The 13538-nt window shown below is 35.3% G+C and overlaps 2 protein-coding genes across 3 annotated transcripts; one reads left to right on the top strand and one right to left on the bottom strand.

Annotated features, from left to right (window-relative positions):
- Positions 1-203: 203 nt before the first annotated feature.
- Hs3st-B (Heparan sulfate 3-O sulfotransferase-B) lies at positions 204-5304 on the top strand. The gene is made up of 4 exons (XM_012378168.2): positions 204-370; positions 1189-1786; positions 2199-2689; positions 3039-5304. The coding sequence occupies exons 2-4, from the start codon at positions 1314-1316 to the stop codon at positions 3161-3163; spliced, it is 1089 nt and encodes a 362-aa protein (XP_012233591.1). The 5' UTR covers positions 204-370; positions 1189-1313; the 3' UTR covers positions 3164-5304.
- An 898-nt stretch (positions 5305-6202) lies between these two features.
- LOC105678714 (elongation factor 1-alpha) lies at positions 6203-11660 on the bottom strand. Of its 2 annotated transcripts, none has more exons than XM_067348964.1 (5): positions 11540-11660; positions 9583-9771; positions 8742-9350; positions 8269-8544; positions 6203-8034 (listed from the first exon to the last, which is right to left on the bottom strand). In XM_067348964.1, exons 2-5 carry the CDS (start codon positions 9724-9726, stop codon positions 7678-7680), a joined length of 1386 nt encoding a protein of 461 aa, XP_067205065.1. In that variant the 5' UTR covers positions 9727-9771; positions 11540-11660; the 3' UTR covers positions 6203-7677. The 2 variants fall into 2 exon arrangements, with proteins under 2 accessions (XP_067205065.1, XP_012233679.1); XM_012378256.2 differs by having other exon boundaries at positions 11464-11620.
- Positions 11661-13538: the final 1878 nt, after the last annotated feature.

The following is a 13538-nucleotide window of genomic DNA, read 5'->3' as shown; positions in this document are numbered from 1 at the left end:
AATAATCGCCAGCAAACTGTATTTGCATATAAACGCATTTTTTAATCATTTTTCTTAACTTTATGAGATAAAAAATAAAAAAAGATTTTTGTACATAATAAATAAGAAGTGTAAATATAAACTTACTTTTGGCAATTCCGCAATACGCATGACTCGGCGGCCGATCGCAGACACCATGCGTTTGCCGTGGTCCAGTTACGGCTCTGACCGTGCCGTTTGATAACGTGCTAAGTGTGCGCTTTCCTCGTGCGAGAGCGTGTGTATCCGCATCCGCAACCCTCCACCGGCTGCGCCAGTCGCACGTTGACCGATGACGGACGCGCACGGGCTGAAAGTTAACGTGTCTCCGACCGCGGCACGCTATTCCGGGGTAAGTGCAAATCCAAACGTTGTGTTTGCCCCAGCTATTGAACTTGACAGGATGACTGGATCTTTTCCGGATTTCCAGGACACGTTCCTTTCCGGACGTCCTGAATGTTTCCTCAAATTGGAGAGATATGACAGAGAAAAATCGTAGTTTTTAAATTTCTTTTCTCCTAACTTGGTTTGTTTCCTTGAATTCAGCTTGAAAATTTATAATAAATTTATTTATTTGTTTAAAAAATAATAAAATAATAAAATAATAAAATTTTATTATTATTACTTTTAAATAAAAATATGAAGAAAAAAAGTGTTTGTGCTTGTGTTAATTTGCAATCATATATTTTTTGCGATTGGCCGGATCTTCGAGAACACATCTTCTTCGAATGCTTGGTGCGAATCTTTTGGACATCTAAAAAATATAATAATATATCTAAAGAATAATAAATATATATATAAATATAAATTTCATTAATTCTTTTATAAATATTAAAAACAGTTAATTTACAAACAAAATTAACTTGTGTTGATTTCAAATTGTGTAATATATCGAGCTAAATTTTCAATTAAATTAAGTTTCTTTATCTATTGTCTAATTCTATAATATGATCTTTCACTTTCTTGTGGCGGTTATATAAAAGTAAAAATGCAGAGTATACCTTGCATTCCATTTTATAGACAATGTAAATATTGTCATATCGATATTTAATTTTTCGTCGCCTATCACACCAGTTGCATTTCTGCGCATAATCCACAAAGAGAGATTATCCTCTTATTGTTTATGTACATTACACGTTAATGTGCATAAGATATCGTAATGTGTTCCAGATATCGCGAGAAGAAGTATCGATGCGGGCATACTGGTGTCGATGAAGGCAATAGCGGATGCTATTGCGGCGGTATAATGGCACTCAGGAAACCGACCAAGTACGACGACTCATAAAATCACGAAAATGGAACTGCGCAAAGGCTCCTGGAAGATCTTAATCCTCGTATGCGCACTAGTCATTTACCTGTGGATGCTCTTCATCGATCATTCGCACATGCTGGCCGACATATCGCAGAGGATCGCTCTGCAGAAAACGCGGATCTCCGTGTCCGCGAGAAACTTTTTGTACCGAAGTCTCGATCAATCGAAGATCGAGGAAACATTTCAAGAAGGCCGGATAAATTCGAAGAAATTGCAATTGGTATCGTTACAGAACTCGAGCGATCTACTTATAGAAAGCGCGTCGAAGTATCAGATGCTGAAGCAGCAGGGTCTGATACCAAGTCGGCAATTACCAACCGCTTTAATAATTGGTGTGAAGAAAGGTGGAACGAGGGCTCTTCTGGAATTTCTGAGATTGCACCCCGCCATTCGCGCCGCCGGCTCGGAAGTCCATTTCTTTGATCATCATTATGTCAAGGGGTTTCGTTGGTACAGGTACCTGAAACAAGTGGTCTCATGGTTAATAATAAGTACAAAACAATTTGCAAATTAAAATTTTCACATGACAAAATATTTTTATACAACTTTAACTTTATTCACACTATCCCCTTTAACTTTTGCACATAAATAATATTTTTTCTACAAACAAATAGCGAATGAATTGAGATGAAACATGTAGACAATCAAATAGGCGTTATTTCCAAATCTAAAATTATCTTTCTCCAAGATTGCGCAGCTAAAAAATAAAAAAATACACAATTTATATTTGCTATTTATTTTTGTGCGCATAAAAACTCACCTCGTCGATTATCACGATCCATTGGACACCCTGTAAAGCTATAAATACGCCACCGTAAATACATGACATACATGTGCTTAATATAAATAAACTTTGCTCAATAATCAGGCGCAGGATGCCACCAACTTTGGTTGGTCAGATTACGATGGAGAAGACGCCGTCGTATTTCGTGACGAGTGAGGTGCCAAAGAGGGTGAAGCACATGAATCCGGGGATGAAACTGATCGTCGTGGTGAGAGATCCTGTGACTCGCGCGATCTCTGATTACACGCAAGTGAAGAGCAAGCGTCGATGGATGCCGCGGTTCGAGGACCTGGCCTTCCTGAACGGATCGAGGATCGTGGACACGTCCTGGGTGCCGTTGAAGATCGGGGTCTATGTGCGGCATCTGGAAAGGTGGCTGCAGCACTTCCCGCTCTCGCAATTCCTATTCGTCTCGGGCGAGCGTCTGATCGCCGATCCAGTGATGGAGATTACCCGGGTGCAGGATTTCCTGAACCTGAAACGAGTGATATGTGAGAAACATTTCTATTTCAACGCCACCAAAGGCTTCCCTTGCTTGCTCAAGTCGGAGGATCGCGCGACGCCACACTGTCTCGGTAAGGCAATAAAAATCTCTCATTTCAAAGAATAAATCATAAAAGATAGATTTTTCACCTAATACTATAAATATAATGCAGTTTGTAAAATTTAAAGCTCTTTCTCTTTTTATTTTGTACAATATTTATTCGGAAAAAAAAACAATTTTTTTCTGCTCATTAATTTTTTACGGTAAAATACCTTCTTTTTTGCTCCGATAACTTGAAACTCCGTGGAAAAATTGAGTTAATTTTATGTTTTCCGATATCTTGTTGCGTGGCTCGCTTATTTCTGCAGAGAATTCTGAAATTGCATAACATGATTGTCGACATTAATGAGGATATATATCTGGTTGTCATTATCTTTCAGGAAAAAATAAAGGTCGCAGTCATCCTTATATCGATCCCGCGGCAATTCAGCGTCTGCGAGATTTTTATCGGCCATTCAATCAGCGCTTCTATCAGTTAGCGGGTATGGATTTCGGTTGGAACTAAAATTCATACGTATCTTATACATACATATCGTAAACAGGAAAGCGGAACGAAGTCAATTTTCGTCATATATCAAGATCTTATATTTACGATATCTATTACGCCTGAATATCTATATAACTGATAGGAACATACGTATACATATATATACACAGTCATATATTCGAACGCGCCATTAGTCGATATAGTATATACACGAAACTTCCTTTTGCTATAAAAATTGCCAAAACTTTGCTATAGTTTATTTCTCTTAAATTTTCTTCATAAATTGCAAAAAATCTTTTTTTATTCTTTATGAATTTAATGTATATATAGACTCTATAGAAATTTCGTCTGTAAGAAAATTTTGTTTTCCGCTTGTTTCACAGTTGTAAAATTGCTCAAATCTAAGTTTAAGTAATTTACATAAAATTAAGTCGCACAGTAAATTTTTACATTTCTTGAATACTAAATTTACAAGCGTCGTGAAAATAATTGGAAAGAAATGGTTATTCACTATTTCTTAAAATTATGAGCAGTGTACGGTTCCCGTCCGGAAGTGATTGAAACGAAAAATTGCAACATATCTATATATTTCCTATAATTATTATAAAATTACAATAATAATAGTATTTAAAAATTATATCTGAAATATTTCCACACGCAATAAAAAGATTATAAAGTATAAATATGTATATGTTGTCAAAAAATGAGAACTACGTGTAGTTTCTCCAATTCGACGTACAATTAATTATTTTTAAATAAATAAAATGGGCATGATAAATTGTGATGAGTTGAAGAGAATGTAAATATTAAAATATATTTTTACTTTTGCTGTTATTCACTTTTTAGCTCTTTAACTTTTTTGAAATGTTTATATTGCAAGTTAAAATAATAATACGATTTTAATATGTCTCTTTTTAATTTTGATTTAGATTTCCGCAGAGAATATAACAGAAAAATATGATTATTAGTAATTATACAACGATTAGGGACGGATTAATTAAGGAATTGTCAGGAAAAATTTGTACATGCTATCTCATCTGGTACATATCTATATATTCCTTAGTATTCTTTAAATCTTAAAAAAAAAAAAAAAAAAAAAAAAAAAATTAAATTGCAAGAATGTTTTAAATAATCTTTTTAACGACAATAATAAGCTTTTATCAAAACTTTTACAATTTGAATTTAATTAATATAAATTATTTTTATTGTACATTTATTCTGCAATATAATTTACTTACATTTACTTATTTATTAATTATTATATGTATTAAACTGCAAACATTTTTTGAGCAAAAAAAATTTATAAATTTCATATAAATTGTTATTTCTTAGATAAATTTATATTTTATAATTAGTTTTTTAAATTAATGTCTTATTCATATAATATCATACTCGATAATTTCATATTTCGTTCGCCTCTGATAACTATTTATTCCGCTTTTATTTATAATACAATGTATATAATACTGACGAATAAGAAAATGTAATGTGAATTCTCAGTTCTTAGGAATTATTTAGGAACCACTTAGTTTCTATTAAAATTTAGTCAATATTGTTCGCAAAAATATGCGAATTATGAAGTAGTTAAATAGAATATTTCCAGTACATTAAGATTAATTATGCATGATATAATATAAAATGTGGGAATAAATAGTAGAGACATATTATTTTCAAACTTAATAAATTTCAGCTTTTTTAATACAAATTAAATTTATGTCTAATATTAGTCTCAGATAAATGAACTTATTGCTCAATTCCTGCATTTTATTATACATTCTGTATAAATTAGCGTTTATAAAACAAATTTAACGAAATTATGAGTGATAAACAAATTAAAAAATTAAGAAGTTAATTTATATATAGACATAAGAGAGTAAATTAATAAATTATTAAGTTCAAGAAATTAGATTGCAGAATATTGATAGATATTGTGTGCATGTGTGTGTAATTGTTTAAGAAAGAATGTGTAATAATTAATGTATTTATTTGACAATTATTGGAGAACTTTATTTGTTTAGTATATAAGAATGAAAGTAGAAAACATCTAGAGAATATGATTCATATCATATGAACGACGAACGATATAATAATGAAGCACAGTGCTTTTGCTCAAATTGTATCACACAGGGCTGTCAATACAAATATATAAATATTTCATACATTTTTTCTCCCAATCTCCTATAATTCTCTTGCGCACGCTTTTTCGTACTTTTTCAATATGTTTCATAAACTGCATTCATAGATTAATTGATAAATCTGAGTTAAAGTTATATAAATCAAATAAAACTCTGCACAAACATTTAGAATTTTTTGCTTTTTCACTCATTCTCTTTTATAAATTTTGAATTATTGTTATTTTATAAGGTAATAATTATATTAACTGAGTCAAATTCATATTAACTCTTAAATTCATTCTGTGAATTTGTTCAATCGATTAATCTATCAGCACACTGTTAACATTTTACTTATTAAATCTGAAATACTTAAATAATAAATTGTAAAATTAATACTGACTTATGAGCTAATCGTTCAAGTATTGTCAATTCATCGATTTCATCGATGTAAAATCATCGATTTTCAGTAGTATCTTGTCGATCCCCTGGCTAAATTTTCATGATAAAAATAAATACTTGGTCGCGATGGAGCGTCCATTGGTTGTGAGCAATGAACACTGCCGCGAAATGTGAAATTTATTGCTGTAAGATAAAATGAGATTTAAACTTACAGATCAACTATCTCTCTCAAACAGGCAACTTCTGATTAATTTTTTTAGATGGATGCTCGGTCCGCTTATGATTTAGCTATCGCGTCGTTTCTGGTCATTTCTTACTATACTTAATGCGTTGACATATACTGTGAACAAAAAATTTAAGTCGTTAGTTAAGACAATTTCTTTTTCATCGCAATTAAAAAATATCTTGTAGTAAAATATATTACCTTAATTGAATATTTGTTAACGTTTATCAAATAACATTTTTAAGGAAATGTCTTATATATTTAGACATTTTACAAGGAAAGGGTTGGGTTGCATATTAGTGACAATAAATTATCGGCATCTCGTTTCCGTAACTTTTTTATTTTCGCTCTTACTTGTCATCGCTGATACTTATATGTATGTACAGAAAAACCATTAACCAATGTCATTTGTAGAAGAATCGCGGAATAAAAGATGCCAAGTCACTGCAAAAATCGTTGTTTTTATTTCGCACGTTTTTTTTATTTTTTTGACTCAAAGGTAGTAGTAGAAAGAATATTTCATAGAAAACGTTTCCAAAATTTAGATTTGCTTTAGTTTTTGCGTAAGTGATGTCAGAAAAAACTATCAATATGGGAAATTATAAAGACAACGATTTTATTGGCAGATTCTATTAAACCTGCCAATAAAACATACTTTTGTCAAAACCCTATCGTTATCTCCTCTATAAATTTCCCATATCGATAGATCCACAGGATTTAGGTACAGATAATGCTACATTGAGTACCAGGCAAATGATTAGTGAAGCATTACACCATTATTTCGCTTCCACTAGATCATATTATTATTATTATAGGTGTCAGAATAATAAATAATTTCACAAAGATAATAAACAAGATGTTACTGCCTGAGTAATTATGTTGACAAATAGAAACAATAATAATGTGTTAAAATGTGATTTATTATTTCTGGTAACTACTACATTGAAAGTTTTGATACCGAAGTGTCTAATTCACTTTGGTACCGAAACTTTCAATGCAGTAGTTACCAGAAATTGGAAAAGAAATGGATGGAAAGAAAATTATTCGTGCGTGCAAATTATAGAAAGTCTTGCTTATTTCAACATTTATTTTAAAGTGAAGTTGATCGATTAAAGTATAGAAGTCAAAAGACGACTAACATAGAGTCTTTTGACTTCTATACTTCATCAACTTCACTTTAAAATAAGTGTTGAAATAATTTCGTGAAAAGAGCGAAATAAGCGACTTTCTATAATTTGCACGAATAATTTTCTTCCTAATATACAATACCTGTTTAAATATTGATGTTCCTTTGCGGTCCAAATGTTGTTATTATTACAATTACCGCTCTCATTTTGTTGACTCAAGTAGCAATAAACTCATTTGTTGAATGCTTTAATATCCTTTTATCCACGGCAGCATTCTGTATTAATCATTGTTAGACTATCGGTATGGGTTATTGAAAAAGAAAAAACGATTATAGAATTCAATAGAAATAAATTTTGTTATCAAGATAAAGTAATGTCTTGCGTAACGTTATGTAAGAAAGATAGTTGTTAAATGAAGTAACTTCCCTTTATCCTGACAACAAAAATTTATTTCCATTCAATTTTATAATCGTTTTTTCTTTGTAAAGTAAATCCAAATTTTCGATACTTTTTCTACGAAATGGTCTTATTAACCACCTTCGAACAAGAAAGGGTGAGTTACGTCGACTGATGTAACGCCGGCGTCCACCCGGCGATATATTCGCACGGAAACTATCGGTATATGCATATGAAAGTTTTTTTATTATTTTATAGTTTCTATTATAGTGGTTATTTCTTCTTCTGGGCTTTCTCAGCGGCCTTGGTGACTTTGCCTGCTTGGTCCTTGAAGGTGACAGCCTTGATGACACCGACTGCTACCGTCTGACGCATGTCACGGACTGCAAAACGTCCCAGAGGCGGGAATTCTTGGAAAGCCTCGACGCACATGGGCTTGCTGGGCACCAGGGTGACGATGGCGGCGTCACCGGATTTGATAGCTTTCGGATTTTCCTCCGTCGTCTTACCCGTACGACGGTCGCACTTCTCTTTGATCTCGGCGAATTTACAGGCGATATGGGCGGTGTGGCAATCCAACACAGGCGTGTATCCGTTGCTGATCTGACCAGGATGATTCAGCACGATGACCTACGTAAAAAATAATTGCATTAATCATTTGTTCATTTACATATTTTGTTTCATTGATAAAATTAATAGAATTTAACCATAATTTAATAAAATTTAAACATCAAGACACTCAGACATATTCAACCGTCATCAAAACGAGTTTTCCGGTGGAAACCACGAATGAAGTAATATAAATTCTCATCATAGTGTAAATAATAAATTGTAATAAAGTATTATTAAGTACAATAGATCTACCTGTGCGGTAAAGTCAGCAGCACCCTTGGGTGGGTTGTTCTTGGAATCTCCCGCAACATATCCACGACGCAATTCCTTAACAGACACGTTCTTCACGTTAAAACCAACATTGTCACCAGGAACAGCTTCTTGAAGAGCCTCATGGTGCATTTCAACGGATTTGACTTCAGTGGTCAAACCAGCGGGAGCAAAAGTGACTACCATACCGGGCTTCAATACACCAGTTTCGACACGGCCTACAGGTACCGTTCCGATACCTCCAATTTTGTACACGTCCTGCGATCAAAAGACAGTCATTATTTCAATTCAACAAGATTAGTTGGATATTTTTTAACACTTGATGAAATCAGACGTTCAAAACCATCATAGGATCGATAATCCTCCGGTGGAAACCACGAATGAAATTATAAGGTTTTATCATCATATAATGGTGCTTGCAAAAAGTAAATCGTAATAATAAAATTAAATCTTACTTGAAGAGGAAGACGAAGAGCCTTGTCGGTCGGCCTAGTGGGTGGCAGAATGGCATCAAGAGCTTCAATAAGGCATTTGCCTTCGCCCTTGCCTTCCTTGCGCTCCACGGTCCATCCCTTGAACCAGGGCATCTTGGCGGATACTTCCAACATGTTGTCCCCATGCCAGCCGGAGATGGGTACAAACGCCACTGCAGCCGGATTATAGCCGATCTTTTTGATGTACGACGAGACTTCCTTCTTAATTTCCTCAAATCGAGTCTCGGAGTACGGCGGTTCGGTGGAGTCCATTTTGTTAACGCCGACAATCAGTTGTTTGACACCGAGTGTAAAGGCGAGCAGAGCGTGCTCACGAGTCTGTCCATTCTTCGAGATACCAGCCTCGAATTCACCGGTACCAGCAGCAACAATCAGTACGGCACAATCAGCTTGTGAAGTACCAGTGATCATGTTTTTAATAAAATCCCTATGTCCAGGAGCGTCAATAATGGTGACATAGTATTTGGAAGTCTCAAACTTCCATAAGGCGATGTCAATGGTGATACCACGCTCACGCTCAGCCTTCAGCTTATCCAACACCCAAGCATATTTGAAGGAACCTTTGCCCATCTGAAAAAAAGGAATTAATGAGATTTCTATTTCAAATTTGATCATTTGTAAAATAATTTTAATATCGAAAATTTAAAATAAATTTCAAATGACACTCAGACGTTTCGAAACCATCATTGAAGTATGTTCTCTGGTGGAAACCACGAATGAAAAAAAAATTGCTATCATCATTGTGTCATAAGAAAAGCACTCTTTCAGCAGCGATATTAGTATATAAATTATTAAACATTACCTCCTGGGCTTCTTTCTCGAACTTCTCGATGGTACGCTTGTCGATACCACCACATTTGTAGATCAAGTGACCAGTGGTGGTGGACTTGCCGGAGTCGACATGTCCAATAACGACTATATTGATGTGTATCTTCTCCTTACCCATTTTGTGGTATTAGGCGTTACTAGTTTTTCTAGTACTCTGGTGAAACTGAGAATATAAATATGTTAAATTAGCATGTGTCAAACAAACTCTTTGATCGTTAATCTGACAATATGCAACGAGTACTTTGCATTAGAAACCATCCGACAATTCGTACCGAGTTAATTGACTATTCTTATAATAAATAACTAAATAAAATCGAAAGATATTAAGTATCCAAGCATTCTTGCAATTTAATTTGCAGAATCATTGTGCTCGATTTACGCTGAATGTCACTGACTTCATATTACGTAAAATGGTGCAATCATTTTAGAATGCATTTGCGTGCGAAATTCATTAGAATATATTTGATCTTTGACGATGTCTTTGTTCGTCATCCACGTGGCCAAACGTGAATATTCGAGAATGGCAGCCGGCAGCCATTTTGTAAATGACGAGAGGAGCGACGCGCTGTTGCCACGATTTTCACGACGCTCGACATCGCGCACGATGCCACGTTATTGCGAATTCTTTTTGTGAGATTCTCCATCATCCCAAATGGACCAAGCGTCGTCATTTCCGCAGCCCTTCGATAAAATCGCGGAATTAGTGACGACTATTTTAATCAATTTCAAACGAGTCATGCTAATCAGGTGGCAAATATGTTGTATCCTTATCGACGCACGCGGCTCGCAACGTGCACAGTAATTTACGGATTTAATTAAGTTTTTTTTAAACGCCAATTATAGTCGAACAATGTTTTGGAGTATTGATATGAACGCGGAAAATGGTTAGACGATAGAATTTCGCGGTTCTACGAAATTGATCATTATTAGCATACAGATAACCGGAGTACCCCTTCCGTTTCGCATGAGTAACGAATCGTTAATATCGCACGACAGATCGTTTCTCGAGATCGTTCCGTGCTAGGCACGAGCGGATACCGCCCAGTTTTTTATGCTAATCTTCGACGGCGAAATTCAACTATTCGATTTACTAATCTTATTTTTGCGATTGCTTATGGAGATTTCTTTCCAGATTGTAATCTTGGCTACGAAACAGATGAGAAATTTCGTTATTGCACAATTAATTATCTAACCGTTCCTGCACAACGTTGCACCGGCAATATGCATGTGAAGATCCTGTAATTTCGTCGATCGTAAAAAATTGATCGCGTATGTTCTGAAAGTCGCCGTGCAAGGTCGTTGTTGCACACGGCCTCCAGGCGGGCCTGCGATTCACGAAAGAGAACTTTAACCTCATGCTTCCGGTTTTCGGCTCTGCCGCTCGAACGCACAGTATCGCGAATACCGCGATTTTTCGCCCGGAATTGTGCAAGGTACAAAAATCGGAATGCCACGCGGAAATTTCGCCAGCGATGCGATCACGAACTCGTGACTGCTGGAGCTCCAGCGCTCTGACAAGCCCGGCCGCCATAATGTATCCGGTCGTTTCTCACGATCCCGGACGCGTCCCGCTGCCGGCACGACCGGCGTTCATTTTTTTCCCGATCGCGTTCGCGCGAATTTTATTCCCACGACCGACGATGATCCTTCTGCGATACAATATTCGTCGTCGGAGATGTTATTACGCGCAGCGACGCAGCCGGCGAGATTAAAGGAAAAGTACGACCGACCGGCCATGCGGCATCTTACCGTCGACGATAGCGACGTACAAGTTGCACGGAAACCGATGGCGAAATCGTAAAACTGTACGCACAACACAGCACGCCGTAGCCACGGTCGTCGTTCTATTTTGTACCTGTCGTCCGATGCTGTATCCTCGGTACGAGATTCGTCGGATAGTCTTGCGGCGCGCTGACTGCACAACCACTCACCTTCGGATGCCACGATAGAAAGAGGCTCTGCAAGGCAGACATGCGCGTACGCAGCCGGCCGTACTCTCGCACCCAGCGTCGCCACCGTGTCGACAGTAGCGCCATCACTTACCGCTCCGTCGAATATTATTCTAAGGGCGGTATTCATAGTCCGTTCTTATATTCAAGATCGTCTTAAGCACGAACTTATATTCGCTCTCTTCGTCAGACACAATCTATGTGTGACGAAGAGAGCGAATATAAGTCCGTGCTTAAGACAATCTTAAATATAAGAACGGACTATGAATACCGGCCTAATACATCAAAAAATAAACGGAAATTTGTGGAAAAAAATTCACGAGATTATTTTTTTCTTAACTTTCGGAATTTTTGTTAATTTCCAAAGAAAATTAACATTTCTCCGAAGATAGTACGATTCTCTATCATGGGATGCGTCTGGGTTCGAGGCTACAGTTACGCGGCACACACAGGCGTGTCGGATTTCATGTATATATGTATATGCGGTCCTAGGATATGCGTAACTATGTAGTGGGAGCTACCAGAAAAAAAGCAGGATGGACGATAGAATGTGTGCGAGCAAGCGAGATGGCACGTACGTATTGTAATCAGAGATGCATTTATGCGTTCGAATGCAACGTCTGGTTCAATATTGCGATTCTTTTGTATCGAGTCGCGAAATATCTTTAGATACGATAAAAATTACTTACTGCATACTGCAAAATTAATCACTGCATACGGTTCTTGTTTGTGATTTTTGATTGGAATCGGAATGCGATTTGCAGCTGCATCAAGTGTATCGTTCTTTGATGTACCATCATGTGACTGCAGATGCTAATGCAATACTCTGTATTGCATTTTGTGTCGATATTTTTGTTAGCTACAGTAAAAGTAAGTTAATATCGGCGACACTGAGTTCCGCTACATTTCTTTCGTACCTTGAAAGTAGAATGTAACGGAATGGATTTTCAGCTGTTTGTTAATTGTGTCGTTGACTCATCGAGCTCTCTTTCTTTCCTGAATGCTATATTTTAATTCTCTCTGTTTTTCCTTAATTAATTCTTCCTGGAAAAAATCGTTTAAAAAATTTTATATATTAGACATAAAAAAGAAATTAATTTCAGTTCTTCAGTTAAATATATTGAGTTTTTGTTTAAATCTTTTTTCTTATTTAATTCCAAATAAAGTTTCTAAAAAATTTAATTTGGCTTTCTGTTACTATATACTTCAATTAATATATTTTATATTGAAAAATAAAAACTTAATTAAGAAATAATTTTTGGTCGTTTAAAAAAATATAATAAAATATTTTATGCATCTATTGATTGGCTAAAATTATAAGTTAGTTTAGTTTTCGCGTTTGTTGTATTTCAGATATGCATTTTCAGGTTTTATGTATTTTACATTCAGGTAAAGCGAATTGTATAGCTTTGGGTCAGAATCTATTGCTTGAGAGTTTTATGTCCAATCTATAGTGTGCTTTTTGGTTTTTGTTTTTTTGCCTCTAAAATATTTTTCCTCATAAAGAAGAAATTGTAAATAACGATATTTCTTGATTCCATACGATAAACACATAAAAAGGCAAAAATACAGAAGACAGAAAGCAAGAAACAATATACAAAAAATACATTGAAGATTAGGCCTTAATGATCGAAAGTTTTATGCTATAGAACATCAAAGGAAGCGTGTGTGAATATTTTAAATCGCGTGGTTGTATTTCCAGTATTTACAGTAAAAGTAAGTTCTGTCGACAAAAATTTGCTTAAATCTAATTTCTTTTTGCACCAAAAAAAGTTGCAATTTAATGTTGAATTTTGTATTGAGTTAATTTTTTTTCTGCTTAATAAAAAGATCTGCCTTAATATATCTTTGCTTATTCTATTTTAATGCGATCGATAATCCGGTCATCGAGATAAACGGTGAAAGGTAAAGAAAGAAGATTGTATGCTCTCAGGGCACTAACGGTATTCGTTATAGCCCTGTATCTGTCGCGATTATACAG

Source organism: Linepithema humile, chromosome 2, assembly GCF_040581485.1.
Source record: "Linepithema humile isolate Giens D197 chromosome 2, Lhum_UNIL_v1.0, whole genome shotgun sequence".
Classification (NCBI taxonomy): Eukaryota; Metazoa; Arthropoda; class Insecta; order Hymenoptera; family Formicidae; genus Linepithema; species Linepithema humile.
Note: the sequence above shows the minus strand (reverse complement) of the source record. Positions and strands in the feature narration are given on the sequence as shown.